The sequence below is a fragment of the Lethenteron reissneri genome, chromosome 2 (genome assembly GCF_015708825.2).
Source record: "Lethenteron reissneri isolate LAM-NWPU_2019-01 chromosome 2, ASM1570882v1, whole genome shotgun sequence".
Taxonomy (NCBI): domain Eukaryota; kingdom Metazoa; phylum Chordata; class Hyperoartia; order Petromyzontiformes; family Petromyzontidae; genus Lethenteron; species Lethenteron reissneri.
In genome coordinates this window covers 10,360,873-10,380,314 of record NC_083780.1, presented here as the reverse complement: position 1 = coordinate 10,380,314, position 19,442 = coordinate 10,360,873, and the positions used below count along the sequence as shown (strand labels likewise).

Sequence of the window (19,442 nt, the reverse complement as noted above, 5' to 3'; positions counted from 1 at the left end):
TGCAGAGGTCACTGTGTTGAACTCAAGTGAGTACAGGAAAGGAATGAGTCCCTTAAATAAATAAATAACACATAGCGACGCTTGTGACGTCACAGTCGCATTTCTAAACCACGTGTCACAACAGGAAATCTCTAACCCCCGCGTCACGGCCGGAAATGGTGACGTCACTACAGGGGCTGTGAGCACGTGATCACACTCGGACTTTGGCGACACCAGCGGCAAGATGCTGCTGAAGTTGTACTCCGTGTCTTTTGGGAAGATCTTCCCCCTCTTCGCGGGCAAGTAGGGAGGCGAAGTGGACTACCCCATACCAGTGGCGGCTCCTGCAAAATCTCTCAGGGGGGGCAAATGTTGGAATGATTGATAAGGATAAGGTCCACCCATGCAATGGATAAATTAACAGCTTAAGCATGTAAAGGCCACTTCACTACTTTAATATTAATGAAAAATAAAGTGACTCTTACAATACATCTCCTTGTTTGTTTCTATACTCACTATTATTACACTGCTTACATCACATTACTCGCTTAATACACTGCTTACTTATACTGAAATTTTCCTCTTCTCTCTTTCAAAGTAGCAAAGTGATCAATTACTCTCTCATTGAAAGCAGGCATGTTCCTGACTAGTTCCCTCTCCATGGAAAGCATAGCCATTGCATTCAGACGTTCCTGTCCCATTACATTTCTCAGGAATGTCTTGATTCTCTTTAAGGTTGAGAAACACCTCTCAGCTTCAGCAGTTGTCATGGGAGTGGTTATGAGGATGTTCAACAGAGCAACAGTCTCTGAAAAAGTATCCTGGAGGTTGTACTTCAGCAAAACCTGGTACAGCGCTAGTGCACCACAGGAGCCCTTGAATTCTGGACTCTCATAAATGAGAGACAGTTCAGTCTTCAGCTTCGCCTTATTTAACATAGGGTATGCCCTGACAGTGATGTTCAGAGCCTCAACAGGGAATGTATGGCCATGCTGTTTAAACATCTCTCCTTGTAGCAGCGTGGCACTTACAAGGTGGTCGGTAAAGGAGAACCTTTCTTTGGTGTGGACCAAGATTGTGTCGCAGACCTGACAAAATAAATACATTTATTTTAGTTATAAAATAAATTATTTATTATAATATAAATATGGAGATACAAGGTTTCCATCCCGACAGCAACAATGTATCAGGCAGAATCCATATTTTATATCTCCATATTTTTTCAAAAATTAATGCTATTGGTCACCCTTTACATCTGTCAATGTGTTTTACAAATATTTAACCAATGAAAAGCATTAAAAGAGCTTGGAAATTATTTTGGGGAAAAAACAGGTTTTCTTTCGTTTCCTGAAAAGTAACAGTTTTGGACATACAAGGCTTCCGTCCGACAGCGATGATTTGTGTGTGTGTTATTACGTTAATTAACATTTTACGAAAATTAAAGCTCAAATGGAGTTTGACAAGGGTTTTTAATCAGTAAATGTACAGTATTTTCAATCCACTCAGTTTATTTTATTAAAGATTCCACTAGGTGGCGACAAATAATATTGTTGACTGAAACGTCCTTACGTATGATGACGTAAGCACGTTAGTGCGAGCCCTCCCGGAAGCCATAGAGAATGCATTGCAGCGCCTGAAGTTCGAAAAAAAACATCTTTGAATGTAAGTCTATGGGAACACTCTGGGCGATTCTCAGCCAGAGTGAAATCGCCCAAAAAGAGGCGGTACTCCACAGAACGTGACATGACGCTGATTGGACTATATCCAGAGGCACAGTGACGGCTAGCGCAACTCTGTGGTTGAATGAGGTTGTGAATGTGATTGAAAAAGTCCCTTTCACACTTTGGTGGTGCGTCACCCAATCGCCCTAATGAAGAAACCGCCCCTGCCCCATACCAATGCCACCATGCCCAATCCCCGATATGGTCGTAATGTCATGGACTCTGGCGTTGCTTGCGAGTGAGTTCATATTGATGGCTATTACAATAATAGGCGTCATGTCGTGCCATCGTCAGTGCTTCGGTATATTTCCCGTGCCTGTCGCTTTCCAAACTATTCGTTTTTATTCTCGTCTATTTTCGGCTACGTCAACGCACAAACAAAACTACGAGCTGCTACGTCAGAGACTAGAGGGGGCTGTGTTTTAAGCTGTGCGGTTTTGGTTTTCTATGTTGCGTTTGAAATAAACTAGGATAATTTTACCGATAGGTGATGACTGCTGGTCACACTACAGCCACAGGTACGAACCCCGCACCTCTGATTTAGCACGGGTTGGCTACCTCCAGGGCGAAAGACGTTCAACATACATATGTATTGTCATTCCAGTGCCCGCTGCATATAGCAACGTGAATCTTGTGTTGAACTGGCACTGGGGATTCATCATCAGCCATGATCAATGCATTGCCGGATGAAAACTTGCCCAGGTCACTTCTCACTCACGACCCTACAATGCCATAATCCCCCGAGCACTCGCGCACGGACTCATTTCACCGCTCCGTCTCCTCGGTGGGCATCTTTCCCAATCGCGTTCTACCGCTTGACTAGCACTCCGTTATTATCCTTGCCCTCCATCGACCCACCTTCATTACAATGGAGCTTCGAAGCGAGACGTCCACTGTGTGAGCGGCCGGAGTGTCCCGAGTTGCGGGAAGATCTGAACGTCAGAATATTTGGGCTCCTCGGCCATCGACTGGAAGCAATCCCGGCGCACCGATCAACGCAGATGTCAACCTCGTGAGATGGACAGCGGCGAGGACGACGATGGGACACGTTCGTTGTCGAGGTGACGAGGCTTGAGTGCCTGCAGACTCAAGCAGCGCCACTCGATTGGGTGAACCACCGCAGTCAGGTGCTCAGCAAGGGGCGAGCGTTCCCTTCACCAACCCGGCATGGTCAAGTATGGCCAAAACCCCCCGCTGCATAACCAATGGGTTAACCCCAAGGTTAACCCCGAGGTTAACCTGGTGTGATGTGAAACACGCTCATAAAGCAGGCCACCAAGTGAAGATTCATTCTGTGTTTTAATGCGGCGTGAAACAAACCGGAATTTAACTTTATTGTGCTGTTATTTTGTGAGACCCAAACGGCCGTTCTAATTATCTGCCCATGCCCTTATTGCGTATGCGTGCATTCAAATATCAACACATTCCTTTACCAGGGATGGGCAGTGCTCACAACTTCAATTTTCCCACTGCGAACCAGCAAATCTGGCTGTGACGGTTCCACGTGATGACGGAGACTTGTGTTGCCTCCGAAACGTCGTGATTTTTATTGTTTTATTTTTTATTAATTTCAATCCCAACCAATTGTTGTGTGTGTGTCTGTTTAAAGCTGGGCCCACACTCGAGCGACGAGTTGTGAATCTCCTCGCAAGCGAGATCATCGCCCGCAACCGCTTTGTCCACATCTGAGCGGGTAGTTGCGCAACGAGGAAATAAAGCCACCCTGGTCAGGGATTGCAGCGATCAATACAAATTGCAAATGAAATACGTGGCCACAAATTGCCGAGCAGATAGATTACTTTAAAGTAGAGTCCCTCTACTGTGAGCAACCGGTTGCGCAACTGCTCCCAACCGCTTGCAATGACGTCTACAAAAGAGTGATTCGGTTGCCTGCAACCACGTTGCACAACTTATGGCTTTAAGAATTCGAAACGCACGTATATTTGCATTAGTTTTTTTATGCGCGAAATGAAAATTCCAACTTCATTTCAATTATTTCTGTACATTTAATAAGCAGTGCTTTTACGATTCATTGTGTGTGCAGTCCGCAGTGGCCAGGTCATTACAATCATATCTCACTGCACTGGAGAAGACGGTTTTAATCATGGGTGGCTGGCACGGATTTCAAACCCAGAATCTCAGTGGCGTTGGCTGTTGCTCTGACATGGCCATTGAGTCCCCCCAGAGCCACTCAGCCACCTCGCATCACGATAAATAAAGACAAAGCGGGCACACTACATTTGAACAAATTGCGCACGCGTTAAGACATATGGCTTGAAAGCGCCGGATAATTACCACATCTCGGCTACGCATCCGGCAGCACATTTCTTTCTCTATACATATGCAGCGATCACTGAAGCAAATAATCACAGCTGCTCTACATCTTTAAAGGAAGACCGCGCGACCCGCAAACACAATTGGGAGCCATTTGACTCGATGAGAACATTAATTTCGATCAACGGCAATGGGGCATTATTTTCCCGATCTACTGCTCAAATCCCGGCTCCCCGGGTTTTTTGTTGTTGTTGTCACCATCGGCGAGTTTCAAATTCCTGCTCCCGTGTGCCAAGCCCCCCTCAATTGGCCAACGTGTTGATCGATGATTCCACTTGGCTCTATCCTTTTCACTTTTGCTTTGCATCTCACTTTTAGAGTTTACAGTTCCGCAAACATTGGTCACGAACATTTTACATCGATCTTTAAGCAACACGCTTTCATAACTGATTACAATGGTCCATATTCATATATGGGCCAATATTCTTGTCGCTAACCCTCCACCAAACCGACAATATTGCCACGATTACAAAGATATTATTGTTCAGACCTGGCCAATGTATCGTCTCTCTCCGGTGGCTTAAAATTTCTCACGACCGAATGCAACATCGGCGTACGATGGCGTTTCGCTCCTCGATTTCTGAGTTCACGGTTTGATGACGCTCCCAATCAGTAGGAGCGAAAAGCCACCTATGAAATAATATCGTTGTCAATGTGAAAATCTTTGTCCGGTGGTGGAGCATTAATGACAAGAATATCGGCAAAAATTATCACGTGGCCGAAAATCCAAGAACAAACGTGGATCGCTTCACAACTGAGGTTGAAAGCGTTGTGCATGTATGTTGAACTTCTTTCGCACCGTACGTAGCTAACCATGCTATGTGGGTGGGGGAAGGACAACAATGCATTAGCTGTCTCCGTCTGTCTGTAGAGGGAGGTCAGGATAACGCTCGTAAAGATTACACCATATAATGTAATGTTAGCGTAAACTAGCTTTACTATTCGGGGAAACCCGACAAAATTGATCAAAAGGTTGCGCCGTGTGACGTCATCTCGTTGTGTGGCTCGGAAGGTAACAAAGGTAACTCTTTGCCAATTAAATACTTGCGAGGCCGAACGTGCACGTGAGAAGAAGGATTATGGAAGCCATGTGCGATGTTTTTTCTTCATGATTGCGATTCTAAATTCTACTTTCTACCCGTGAGCGATTCACCTTGATTGCAATATTAACAAACAGTGCCCCCCCATCCCCCCACCAATAGCCACTTCTGCTTTATCTACACCAGTCCCAGACAGTTTTAGCACTGCGAGAGACCGCAGTCACACGGGACGACACACAGACTGCATTTCCACATCCGACAATCGGCGAGGAGTGGTAACGTCGAACGAGGTTTGACTCAAGGAACCAGCCTGAGCTTAAACGGCACCCTGAGTCCATCGAAGAATGTAAGCCCCCTTAAGGGAGAATCGTAATCTTGGGTCTAACCTGGAGACAATTGTCATCAGGGGGATCCCCTCCAGGCGAAAATAAAAACAACTACAGCTGGGCATTAGATCGTGCAAGGCTGTTTAAGATATTGGTGCTTGTGTAAGCGTCCAATACGCACAAATAAATGTTCATAATTTCAGAATGGGCCCGTCAAGTATCTTGTCTTTGTTTGTTTTTTGTGTTACCTCCATAATATAAGTTTTTTTTGGTAGGACCACGAAAATATAAATATTGTTAAACCCGCCACCACCCGACACAGCCAATTAGTAAGGTTTGTCACGTAAACAAAACATGCCAATTCGTTACGAGTACAGAACACCGGTGTGTTGGAGAGTAAACCCACAACATTTACAATTCGAATTCTGCTGTTGTCCTACTTCTGTACTACTTTTTGTTACGTGATCTAACCCAAAAACCTCTTATGGACAATATTGGTCGCGAAAGCCTACTACATGTTAAACGGTGTGTTACCTCTTGACTTAAAGCTTTCGTGACTAGGAATTAATATTCTCTGGGTCTTTCGGTAAAGTCACGTAGATAGGTTGAAAGAAAATAACAAAAAACTACGACGTTTCGATCGCAACACAAGCGGTCATCTTCAGGAAAAGGGGGTTAGCTTGCAAAGGCAAACTGTTTGTAAGGGTTTAAAATGGGCATAGCCCAAATGTCAGCAGCCAATGTTAATGCAAGTGGTGGTTAATGTGGTGGGCTCACACGAAATTGATTTCTCTAAGACAAAGGTACTTTGCAAGCCCACTGGCTATCAACAAAGATTCGTTCATGAAGCCATCCATACTGTATATATAGACACAGACACAATTTCAACCGAGAAGATGGGTACAAACCGAGCAATCATTGGAAGGACGTTATCAACCAGTTTAAGTCATAATTGGCTATGATGTTCCCATCCTACCACCTTCCGATGTTAGTTGTGCTTCACGCCCATTTCAAACTTGCACTTTCACAGTCACTTCGCGCGCCGACCCCTCGGTTTGCCTCCCTGCGAGTTATCATTAACATGCTAATCTCTCTTTAACATGCTCATTTTCACCAGGCAGACCTTTGATTGGTGGAAAACGAACCACTGGCGGGCTCGCTGCCGAACACTTACATTATCATTGGCTGCTGACATTTGGGCCACGCCTATTTCAAACCTTTATACATTTCGATTTCCTCCTACGCATTTCCCATGAATATGCTAAATTCCTCTTCATATGCACATTCTTTTTGTTAAGGCGCTCTTCTTGCACCTCCAACCCAGCGTATATATAAGCTCCTAGCTTGGTAGTGTCTCATTCTTCACCTGAAGACGGCTGCTTGCGTTGTAGCCGAAACGTCGTGAGAATTATTTTATTATGTTTTATTTTTTATTATTTTATTACTTCCCTTCTACGTGACTTTACCGAAAGAACCAAGAAAAAGAACTTTATGCACAGTTTGCCTCTGGAAGCTAAACCCCCCTTTTCCTGAAAACGACCGCTTGTGTTGCGATCGAAACGTCGTAGTTTTTTGTTATTTTCTTTGAACCCATCTACGTGACTTTACCGTTACCGTAAGACCCAAAGAATGTGTGTTACCTGTTGGACACACCTCACCTCTGTGGTGCATCTGTCAAATCAGTTAAAACTGTGGAAGTTCACTGTATTTATACATTTTTGGCACCCCTTGCAGCCTTGCGCATGTTATTCGGCCATCCTGATCGCCCACGCCCTAATGCCATTCGCACAGAACATGTGTTTGGCTCAAGGAGACGTTCAGCTGTTGTGCACGAACAAATCCGACCACATAGGTTGTTAAAAAAGTCAAGGAACTACACTTCGCCAGACCACAAAACAGCAAAACCCTTGCCCCACCTCCCCCCGCTTTAGTTTTACGCTGCCCTACAATGACCCCCAACACATTAAACAGGAAGCATTTTGAGTGTAAAATATATTTTGTAGTGTTAAAATATAACTTGTACGGTGAATGTATAGAATGATTTTGTTTTAAATGTAGTATACAAGACTGTACGCGTGGTATCCGTGTACAGTGCTGTACAAAACGGGAAGAAAAATTGATAGTGGCTGAACCTTGCTGCCTCCTCTTGACTGGAGGCTGGGATCACCGCGTGGCCTGGCACCCGCGATGGGCCACTTGGGAGACAAGATGGAGACAAGATGGCGCCGCGTGTGTTCTTCTGCGGCAGCGTCACCGCGAGCAGCGCAGTTACGACGAGCCACAGGGGCGCGATCATCGACGAACTCTGTACCTCAACAAGTCTGGCGCGCAGTTGCAAAACCGTGATAGCTAAACCTGCGAGACGGAAGGGTTTGCTGTACTTGATGTCCCCAATAGACCAACTGCAGTATAACGGGCAGTTGGCGTAATGAGTGAAATTTGCTTTCCTCGACTGGGATTCAAACCCATTTCATTTGCTTTACAATATCGGCGTGCTCACCACTGTACCGGGATGAAACTTGTAACAGGGAAGGTTTGTGGATGTGGAACGTTGGGTTCTGAGTGGTCTTTGAGGTGTAAGAGTTTGGAGCCCTGGTAGAGTCATGGTGACTGAAATGTTTTCTCTTGGAATGATGATGGGTTTGTAGCTAATTGTACTTCGGCATCATGAGCATTCGCCTCCCCAGATCGTTGCTGAAATTCTGGTCCTGAGCGAAAACACAAACATGATCCAACGTGAAAACTCACAGCACGTCACGAGGCCGTCACCCGGTACGGCGCGCTGGATTGCAATCCCAGCGTGCCCACTGTTACACGACGGCACCATCCACGACTACCGGGTAGCTGTGGGCATCATCGGTTTGTAGGTGGGTGGCTGTGGGTATCGGGCGTGTAGCTGTGGGTGTTGTCGTGGTGCGTTTACGAGTCTCGCCGTGACCGGCGGAGGTTGAGCGCCACAGTGGCTAGGAGATGCTAACTAGCTCGCCTGGTATACAGGAGGTCGTGGGTTCGATCCTGACCTCGACGCCTGCTGCTGTATATTTGGAGTTTGCGTATTTTTCCCTCCCCATGCTCACGTGGATTTTTCTCCGCGGTCCTCCGGTTTTCCCCTCCACATTTAGAATCAACATCGCGCATTTCGAGTTATTTGGCTGCTGCTATAGATTCCACGTGAGAAGCCGCTTCGTTGACCTATCATTTGTGATAGCCAGGTTGCTTCTGAAAAAGAGCTACATAATCTGGTTTAAAAATTTACCCATAAAAACAAAGTTTTTCACTATAAATCCTTTATATGCGTGGCGGCTAGAGTCCTCTCATCCTCTGGCTTAAGATGGCTGCCACCTATGGGTCAGATGATTGCCTGCCACCATTAAGCAATTGGTAATTAAATATCATTTTTTTTCCCTAAAAAGTGTAACATTTTGGGAAAAAAATTTCACGAAAATTAATTGTCACGCACAACGAGTCTGTGTGGAAAATGTCAGCTCGATTGGATCACGGGAAGTGGGTTAAAAACGACCGAAAGATTTGCACGGTCGTAAGCACGCAAGCAAGCAAGCAAGCAAGTGAACTTAATATAAAAGATTAAAAAATGAAAATTGTTTAGTGTTATTGTGGTGGAGATGGTGCGCGTGAGTCCTGTTGCTTGGTAAGGATGGAGAGCGGGAGGGGAGGGGGGATCATTGTGTCCACTCACCCAGCTGTGAGGTCTGTACTGGTCCAGTCGGCTGTAGAGCTGAGCTCCCTCCTCAGGGCAGACTACCATCATGTAATCGCGTGACATGGCAAACAGCTGATCCCCATTGATGCCAGTCAGGTGGGCCTGAGTCCTGTATACCCACAACAAATACGAAGATCCCCCGTATAGCCTTAACACACTGTTGGGGCAAGTGCTGTCCTTCCTCACACCTCCGATGAGCACAGTTGGCTGCGTACGGTGCGAAAGAAGTTCAACGTACATTCATACAAGGCTGGCATGGCACACAAGGGGTGGTTGGCTAGCACCACGCCCGGCCGCCTCTGTCTCCCCGGTGCTGATGGTTACACACTGCACCAGGGAATCAATTAATGCCGAGTCGACCTAGGGAAGACCCAGCATCAGTTCAGATATTCGTCCCTGGTGTTGGCCGTGAGCGGGAACTGAACTCGGGTCGCTGGGTTTGTAGCGCAGTGCGCTAACCACTGCATTATACTCTCGTTTCATCGTTTAAAACCCAGGACAGGGGGTGGGCAACGCCAAGCGCCCTCTGGCCCAGAGGTTACAAACGGGTTTTGTTTCCTTACCCGTACCCGGCCGCACCAGGGTCGCAAATGGGTACCCGTACCCATACCCGGCCAGGTACGGGTACCCGTTCCCTACCCGTACCCGTACCTACCCGAAATGAGTGACAAACGGTTACTGACCAGTGACTCACGGCCTACCCGTACCCATACCCGGCTGCACCAGGGTCGCAAATGGGTACCCGTACCCATACCCGGCCGGGTACGGGTAGCCGGGTATCGGGTAGGGTACGGGTATCGGGTACCCGATTGCGACCTCTGCTCTGGCCTTTTTTCCAGCTCTGACGTTTGACGCGGGAAGGTGGCGGCGGAAGTTTGTTCGCGACCCACCGATGGTGGTAGCCCTGCGTGCTGAGCCACAGCTGAACGTCGGCTGGCTGCGAGTGGATCGAGATCTCGGACATTGAATCCCGGGTCACGTGGTTCGTCTGGCTCACGGGCGGCTTGGCTGCCAGCAGGAGCCGGTTCTGCAGCTCCATCGTGAGGAGGTCCATCTGTGTGGTGCGGCCTGGAGTGAGGTGGGGGGGGGAGCAAAACGTGAGACACAGAACACACGCAGAGAGAGAGAGAAATGGGAGGGGTGGGTGCAGAGAGATGGTGAATCAGAGAGAAATACGTGCTTGATAATTGTTTTTTTACCCTTCTATCTGGCAACAAAACTGACACCTTTTTTACAAGGAGTCATGTTTGCATAGACCACAATACCTGCAAACAAAAAACATAACTCTGATAATGTATGCACTGTCCTTGAAGTTGATTGGTCCACACCCGAGACAGCTTTCCTTAGAGCCTAGTCTCGCATGGGTTGGACCAGATGACGCCAAAAGGCACAAAAAAAGGTGTCAGTTTTGTTGCCAGATAGAAGGGTAAAAAAACAATTATCATATTTTTTACTGGCAAATGAGGTTCCAATGGTATAGATACATGGTTGTGTAGAAGCTTTTTTTTTATAAACACTTTTTTTAATTTTACCAGGTAAAGCTCACTGAGCCGTTAGCTCTTTATCAGAAGCGACCTGGTCACACATGACAGCTCAACGAAGTGGCTTATCACGTGGAAATTTAAAGCAGCCAAATACTCGAAACGCGTGTTAATTCTAAATGTGGAGGTGGAAAAACTGGAGGTCCCGGAGACAAATCCACGCGACCACTGGGAGAGAGAGAGACACGCAAACTCAAATATACAGCAGCAGGCGTCAGGATCAGGATTTAACCCACGACCTCCATACCTGCCAGTAAAAACGATGGGTCACTGTGCGGTAGCTATTTGACTACATTCGTTATGTTGTCTGACTGTGCGCTGATCAGATCGTTGTGTTGTCTGACTGTGCGCTGATCAGATCGTTGTGTTGTCTGACTGTGCGCTGATCAGATCGTTGTGTTGTCTGACTGTGCGCTGATCAGATCGTTGTGTTGTCTGACTGCGCTGCTCAGATCGAGAGAGAGAGAGACTCTCTCTCGACAAAACACCACATGAAGGTCATGCCATCTTGCTCCCTCTCGATGTCCTCAAATAATTTTGCAAATCTTCACTTTGCCATTCGAAAGGAGACGTCTGAACAAGTAAAGCCACTGGTGATGTAGCAACTGGTCGTTTGTTATTATTTATTGGTCATGTTTCTGTTTTTTTTAACCGGAAATAAAATAATTCGCTGGTCGATTCTGAGCGACTGAGACACCAAGAGAGATAGCGTGCCATGTGTCTAGGATATATTTGTAATGGGTTCCGGAGACACTTGTAGAGGTAACTTCTTTATTACAATACAACACTCCAACAGTCCTGATACTCTGTTACAGCCTAGGTACACAGCCTAGGTACACAGTCTAGATACACAGCCTAGATACACTACTCTAGCTACGCTCTGGGGTCCTCCGGCTACAATTACCCTAGGGGAGGCTATCTGACCCGACCGAGCCAAGGTGCATGTCTGGACTCTGGCTTCCTCGGAACTCGCCCTTACAAGGACGTAGAGCCGGGAGTCCCAGAGTCCCACCACTGGCCCTCATAGCGTCCCGGCCCTTACAAGGACAAGCGGGACGAGGGGGTCCAGGGTCCTAAGCTGACTGGCTGGCGGGTCTTGGGTCTTGAGCTGCGACTGGCCTCGATCGGCCAGGGAGCTGCCCTTTTATGCCTCGTCCCCAACGAGGGGTGGGGTTGTGTGCGCCCCCAGATATCCCACAGAGCACAAACAGCCCCCACTCCGTTGGTGGCGCCAAGGGGCTTAAGCGTCTGGGTTGCCTGGGATCCTAGCGCCTGGCGCCAAGGCTTATCTGTCTAGGGTCCCAGAGCCCCCAGCAGCCCCTCCCCTCTTATGGCACTACATATTCACCGAACCTTCTCTCAGGCCGGTCATCGTCGATCTGAGGCAACGGCCAACAACAACGACGTTCTGCCTGGCCATTGCAGGTTGGCTGTGCTCCTCTTTCGGGCAGCCTCGCTGACCATGCCCCCACGCACCCTCCACAATTAAGCCAAAGCTCCGATTCGGAGTTCCACCACGGCTGCCGAGCACAGCCCCCCCCCCCCCCCCAAGATTAAAAATTGCCAGGGCACCTAGCAAACAAACGGCGTAAAACGGTGCCTGAATGTTAACCGATTTTATGTTTGAATACTTACGGTCGAATGGGTCTTTTCTTCGTTCAGGCGCGCTGTCTGTCGTCGGAAGGACGGGACGGGGAATTATTAGTTTCTGTTGCCGACCACGCAATGCGCAGCACGGCAATTTGTGACGCTTCTCTCAACGTCCGCAATTTGAGATCAACATTTTCACCCACGGTGGGCGAGGCGAGTGGTGAGACAGGGGCCTCCGCCTCGCCTCGAACACTGATGCCACCCTCTGCCACCAGTTCCTCATTTGCGAGAACAGTGGCAATGCCACGTGACTCATGCCCCATAGGGCCCAGGCGTCAACCCCCAACGAGGCTCCTAAATTAAAAACTAATTTCTTTAGCACTCTTGTTCGCTACGTACAAAACAAGTTCAACGTACATACACACATATACGATGGGTGAGCACGACTCACTCCACGGTGCATTTAATAAAACTCAGCACATTGGTCAACAACACTGTGGCCTTTAAAGGAAGGGTATGTAGTAGACGACGTTTTGGGCAATGGCCCTTATTCAGAGCAAATAGCATTTCTCTCGTAACACGAAATAACACATTCCTGCGGAGGGAGCTGGTAGGAACGTTGGGTTGCTCGGTCAATGGCCAGGGTCAACGGCGGCGTGGTGTATTCCGCAAATATGCCCGACTGTGAGGGCGGGCGAGTAGGTTAAACGTTGAGTTTTATAAGGGCACCACGGGGTGACCAGCCCCTCCCTACTCAGCCCCACCCCTCCCACCCCCCACCCAGCCCCACCCTCCCCACCCAGCCCCTCCCCACCATCCCCACCCAGCCCCTCCCCACCCTCCCCTCCCCACCCAGCCCCTCCCCTCCCCACCCAGCCCCTCCCCCCCCAACCAGCCCCTCCCTGCACGACGGACGGACACAATAATCCCCTGTGGGCTGGTGGAACCAGGAGGTTCCTACCAGTATTAGTGATGGATATAGCAGGAATGGTGGTGGTAGCAACGATGGTGGTGGTTGTGGTGATGGTGGGTCTTAGTGGTGATGGTGGTGATGGAGATATTAGAGACGTTGATGGTATTGATAGTGGTAGTGGTTGTTGTTGGTGGTAGTGCTGATAGCAGCGATAGAGGTCGCGGTAGTGGTCGTGGTGGTAGTGGTCATGGTAGTGATGGTAGAGGTAGTGGTGATGGTGGTGCTCACAGATTGCGTTGTCGTCAAAGAAGTGCCTATCCAGTCCGGCGGAATGGGGGCTTCTGCCTTTCCTCTGCAATGAGATCATCATTATCATAATCATCATCCAATACCAATACCTGCCATTCACCACAGCGCCTGTGCCAGGCCAGGTGCACTTTGAGGCCACGTGAAGTGTTGAAGGCTCGCTGACAGGAGGTCTCGGGACAGATCATCATCACCACTACCATCATCATCATTATCACAATCAGCACAATCATCATCATCATCAGCAACAACCACCATCATCATGATCAATCCTGCCACCACCCCCACTATCACCATAAACATCCCCACCATAAGCATTATCGTAATATTCATCATCACTATCATCATCAATATGATCAATGTCATCGTCATTATCAACACCATTGTCATTGTGATGGTCATTATCGTCACCACCATCATCATCATCGTCTTCATCATCATCACCACCACCACCCAGTTTCAAGACCATCATAATCATTGTCACTCCATCAAAAAAATGATCACCACCACTTGTGTGAATTCGACAGCACGTGGTCTGTGAATTCGTGACACGGGTAGTGCTGGATCGTGCGATCCATGGTCTGGCTCTGGTGACCGCAGTTATAAACCCGCTCCGTTCACAAGACGCCGCTGACCGCTCACCAGGGGCTCAACCATGTTGCTGGGAACAAAGCCAACGGATCCGTTCTCGTTCTGCACCTTCCACCAGTTGCTGCTGTCATCCAGGACCTGGGAGGAAGCAAAGAGGCCAGTCACTGGAGGCGTTTGTGCAAGTCCTTATTATGTATGTCAGTTGAACACGTAGGCTTTCGCGACCAATATCATCCATAGAATAGTTTTTTTGGGTTAGATCGCGTACATATATAAATGTGTCGTTAAACCCACCACCACCCGACACATCCAAGCGGTATCGTGTAGAACTTAATTACAGTTCTTGAATACTGCGCAGTTCGGATAGATCTCGGCTGACCAAGAAATATGTCTCTGGGTTTGTTCGGTAAAAAAAAAGTGGCAACCCTTCCATTCGTACAAAAATGTTTTGTTGCAGGGTCAGACAGATATGCGTCAGGAGGTGTAGTTTTTGCACCGAGTAATGTAATCGCCTTTTTTTAAAAACTTAACTTGATTGCACCACTGCCAACGCAGCGACGTCACCGAACGATTCGTTTTACCTCGAGAGTCTCCTCCCTGTTGATTGACAGCTCTGCGCTGCTCCGGGCCACAAAATCGTACTTTGCCTTCACGAACTTTATCAGCGGAGGCCGTGAGCTGATAAGACGCAACAGACGAGACACGCAAGATAGAATTGGACGTTACTGAATGAGTACGTGTTCGACGGCGTGAACTGAAACTCAAAACGTGTGGGCTTTCAAAAGTAAGGAGGCGATGATTGCTGTGTACAGGGACTCCTCTACTGACGAACATTCGACTTACGAACTTTCAGAGATACGAACAAACTTGTCTGTATGTCCAGTTGCCTGTTAGGACCGAGAGTTCGTAAGTTCAACCACCGCGCAGTAGATGGCGGCGGCGGTGGCATCTACATATGCAGAACGTGAAGAACCGGTGGCATCTACATCTACAGGAGATTATACAACTTTAAAAGCCATTCCCCGTGTTTAGTTTACACGCCGTACAACGTGTTTGGAATCGAAAGAAGTAAAGTTGGACTTACGAACAAATCGACTTACGAACAGACCTCTGGAGCCGAACTCGTCCATAGGTAGAGGAATCCCTGTACTGTAATTTTAAAAGGGTGTTTTTTTCTTCACATTTGGCACATTTGGCCCGCGGCGAGTGATGTCACGTGATCTTTAATGTCCACTGTGAAGCCGATAGCCCGTATTTTATGATCGATACGTTTGCATCATTATTTGGGGCTGCCAATGGATTCGGACTGAGAACCTCCGCAGCAAGCGGCGAAGGCCCTGCCGCTGGGCCGCTGTCACGGTCCTGTCGGGGCCGTTCTCCAACACGGGGTGATGCACTACTCTCTGCGATGGTTTCAGAACGGGACGCTCACGTCTCAGGAAATTACGCCGGTAGGACGGTCGGAATGAAATTGAGAAAAAACGCGATGAGTAACAAAAAAGTTGGACCATTGGAACCTCATTTGCCAGTAGAAAAATATGATAATTGGTTTTTTACCCTTTAATCTGGCAACAAAACTGACACCTTTTTTTTTTACAAGGAGTCATGTTGCATAGACCACAATACCTGCAGTCGTAATGCAAACAAAAAACATAACTCTAATAATGTATGCACTGTCCTTGAAGTTGATTGGTCCACACCCGAGACAGCTTTCCTTAAAGCCTAGTCTCACATGGTGTTGGACCAGATGACGCCAAAAGGCACGCCTTGTGGTCTATGCAACATGACTCCTTGTAAACAAAAAAAGGTGTCAGTTTTGTTACCAGATAAAAGGGTAAAAAACCAACGATCAATTATCAAAAAAGTTGGACTTCAAGGTTGGATTCTGAGGTGACAAGGCCTTGGTGGTGGGGGAGTTGGACGTACGGTTGTGGCGGAGATGCTGCCATGCCTGGGTTCAGCCTCTGAAAAAACACAAAGCAAACCCTTCATCAGCATCATTATCAGCTATAATTATTAATGACACATATAATCAGCAGCATCTTTATCGGTTTGGACTCAGTTTGCAATCATACAACAACCGCCATTCGCCACTAAGTGGCGGCGATGTCACCACGGCACTTGTACCAGGCTAAGTGCACTTTTTCTTTCAACATACGTATACATATAGCCTTGCACAGACTGTTGGGGCAAGTATTGTTAGTGAGCACCTATGAAGGCCAGCATGGCACACGAGGGAGTGATGTGGCCAGGACCACTCCTGGCCGCCTTTGTCTCCCCAGTGCTGGTGTCTACACACCGCACCAGGTACTTATTTAAAGCTGAGTCGACCCAATGGAGGCCCAGGACTGGTTCAGATATTCCAGTCATGAGCAGGAGTCAAACTCTGGTCGCCGGGTTCGTAGCGTGGCACGCTAACCGCTACACCACCGCTCCCCATACACGCACAAATACAAAGCAAAGATCCCCCACATAGCCTCAACAGACTGTTGGGGCAAGTGTTCTTAGCGAGCACCTATGAAAATACACACACATACACGCTTGCACACCCACACCAACACATTTGTATATGCACCGACATTTTCTCCCTGCAACAGCGGATGCGGGGAAAAAACCCGATCTGGTGCCACTTGACCCGCGCTGGGGCCAGCTCGGTACGGGCCCCGGCACGGCTCGAGTTTGCACAGTGGAAAAAACGACCTGGTGCCACCTGACCCGCGCTGGGGCCAACTCGGTATGGGCCCTGGCATTGCTCGAGTTTGCGTAGTGGAAAAAACGACCTGGTGCCACCTGACCCGCGCTGGGGCTAGTTCGGCACGGGCCCCAGCATGGCTCCAGTTTGGGCAGTGGAAAAAACGACCTGGTGCCACCTGACCCGCGCTGGGGCCAGCTCGGCACGGGCCCCAGCATGGCTCCAGTTTGGGCAGTGGAAAAAACGACCTGGTGCCACCTGACCCGCGCTGGGGCCAGCTTGGCACGGGCCCTGGCATTACTCGAGTTAGCGTAGTGGGAAAAACGACTCCCCCCCCCCCGGCCTCCGTCGTCGTCGTCTCTCTCCCGCACTCACCTCCCCGCGATCCAGCGACCCCGACTTGTGGGCGACGGCGTGCGACGCCACTGCCATCGACTCCGGCGGCTCCGTGGGCGCGGGTTGCGCCGGTGGCGGGTGTGCCGGCGGCGGGTGCCCTGGCGGCGGATACGCGGTGGGGGGGTGCGTCGTGGAGGACGATGGGGGCATGTGCGGCGCCGGCGCCGGCTGCGCTGGGAAGCCGAGCTGGTTCCCGATCGGTTCCTTGAGTCGGGGCGTGTAGGGGCTCGACTTCCAGCCCTTTGGCCACTCGGACCTGTGCGTGATAACGGGGCGTTACCACGCGGGGGTTAGCGCGCCTCGCCCCCCGAATAGCCAGGGCTCCCGTGGACATTCCGCATTCCTATGGCAACTGACGAGATCTCAGGATTGGATGCGTCAGTGTCATTGCCACGTGATGGGGTAGGTGAGAAGTGAGACGCCGGACGAACCCGGCCAACTGAGTTGCGATTCGCGGCCACGGCGAACATCAGTCGCGGGTGAAAGCAGAACCAATCCCGGTCCTCCCCACGGGGAACTCAGCCTTAAATGAGTAAAGATGTGTAACGTCATTGCCTTTGCCGTCAGTACTTGTTGTTCATTGCAATTCAAATAGGTCGTCCAAAATTACGTATATCCAAGGCCTGATTTCGGATTGTGTGTACAATGTGTATATGTATACATGTGTGCATGTGTGTGGGGGGAGCAGTAGTGGAATGGTTGGCAACCCGAGTTCGATTCCCACTCACGACCAGCACCAGTGACGATTATCTGAACCGGTCCTGGGCCTCCCCTAGGTCGACTCAGCCTTAAATGAGTACCTGGTGCGGTGTGTACAAATCGCCACTGGGTAGACAATGGCGGCCGGACGTAGTGTTGGCCACCCACCCCCTCATGTGCCGTGCCGGCCTTCATTGGTGCTCACAAACAGCACTTGCTCCAAAAGTCTGTGAAGGCTATACGGGGGATCTTTGTGTGTGTGTGTGCACTTAGACAAAGACAAAGGGCCTCACTCTGGCTTAGTCCAGGCCTCTCCCAGGGAGCTCCAAAGCATCTTCTCCTGCGATGTGAGGGTCGCCTTCATAAAATCCACCGTGTTCTTTGACAGAGGAGGTGACAAGATTGTCCGTCCCGTATCTGGCCCTCCAGACATCAATACCATCTGCAGCAGCATCATCGACCATAATCAACAGTCATCGTCACCATCTTTATAATAATCACCACCACCATCAGTTCTATTACCACCACCGCCACAACTATAATCATCACCAACATAATCATCATCAATATCACTGCCATCACAATAACACACTCACGCGCAATCACACCATGGGCTTTCAGCTTATTCCCGGCTCAGCTCAGGCTTGAGCGGCTCAGGTGGTTTTAAAGATGCTCAGCTGTGGCCTGGCTCAGGCTCAGTTCACGGAGATCCTGAAGCCTGGCTGGTACCGTGCTTTGAGCCGGCTCATGTTAAGCGTGGCTTTGAGCTGTGGCTCACTTGAGTCAGATCCAAGCCTGAGCCAAGTCGTGACGTAGAACTCTGGCCTCAGCCCTTGCGCACACTCATTCACACACGCCATCGATCTCACCATTTGCAGTGGCCTCATGAGGTGATGGAGCATGTCGTTGGCGGGAGGATTCTTCAGTTGAAGCTTCATATCCGACTGCAAGATCAAACCAACGAAACAAAAGCAACCAAGGCGTGAGATGCCAGGACACGCGTCTTAAATTTGTATTCTTATTTTACCAGGTAAGGCCCACTGAGTTATAAATATTTTTTTCAGGAACGACCTGGCCACAAATGATAGCCCAACGAAGTGGCTTATTACGTGGAAATGTATAGCAGACAAATACTCTAAACGCATATTGATTCTAAATGTGGAGAGAAAAACCTGAGGGCCCGGAGAAAAATCCACGCAACCACGGGGAGAACATACAATCTCCAAATATATCGGCGTCAGGATTTGGATCGAACCCTGAACCTCCTGTATACCAGGCAAAGTAGTTAACATCTCACCACCATGGCATCTTACCATGGGCAGTGTGCCACGCGTGGTAGCGCGCGCCGGTAATCTGCCAACAGTGTGGTTTGGGGTGACGGATGGTGAAGGCTTTCGCAAGTCACTTGGTCAGTTTAATTTGGGTAAGGCCTGTTGAGCTGAGGCGCTCTTCTCTCAACGGCGGCCATGTTTGTTTGTTGTAGCACAGAGTTAGACTGATGGCCTTAATCTAAGTTGTCTTGTGGTTGTTGTTGTTTGACTTGCAACCCACTGGGATTTTTGCACACAGCGTTGGTGTCCGGTGCTTTTTCTG

General features: G+C 49.0%; 1 protein-coding gene across 1 annotated transcript in view; it reads right to left on the bottom strand.

The window, feature by feature from the left end:
- Positions 1-2,986: 2,986 nt before the first annotated feature.
- Positions 2,987-19,442, bottom strand: part of LOC133343268 (epidermal growth factor receptor kinase substrate 8-like) — a 52,398-nt gene continuing 35,942 nt past the window's right edge. Inside the window, exons 12-22 of the mRNA XM_061552729.1 lie at positions 18,719-18,793; positions 18,143-18,291; positions 17,130-17,406; positions 15,989-16,026; positions 14,644-14,740; positions 14,114-14,200; positions 13,454-13,517; positions 12,298-12,333; positions 10,012-10,189; positions 9,098-9,230; positions 2,987-8,108 (exon numbers count right to left, since the gene is read on the bottom strand). Coding sequence (XP_061408713.1) covers positions 8,049-8,108; positions 9,098-9,230; positions 10,012-10,189; positions 12,298-12,333; positions 13,454-13,517; positions 14,114-14,200; positions 14,644-14,740; positions 15,989-16,026; positions 17,130-17,406; positions 18,143-18,291; positions 18,719-18,793 — 1,194 coding nt within the window. The 3' untranslated portion in view covers positions 2,987-8,048. The remainder of the gene's footprint in view (positions 8,109-9,097; positions 9,231-10,011; positions 10,190-12,297; positions 12,334-13,453; positions 13,518-14,113; positions 14,201-14,643; positions 14,741-15,988; positions 16,027-17,129; positions 17,407-18,142; positions 18,292-18,718; positions 18,794-19,442) is intronic.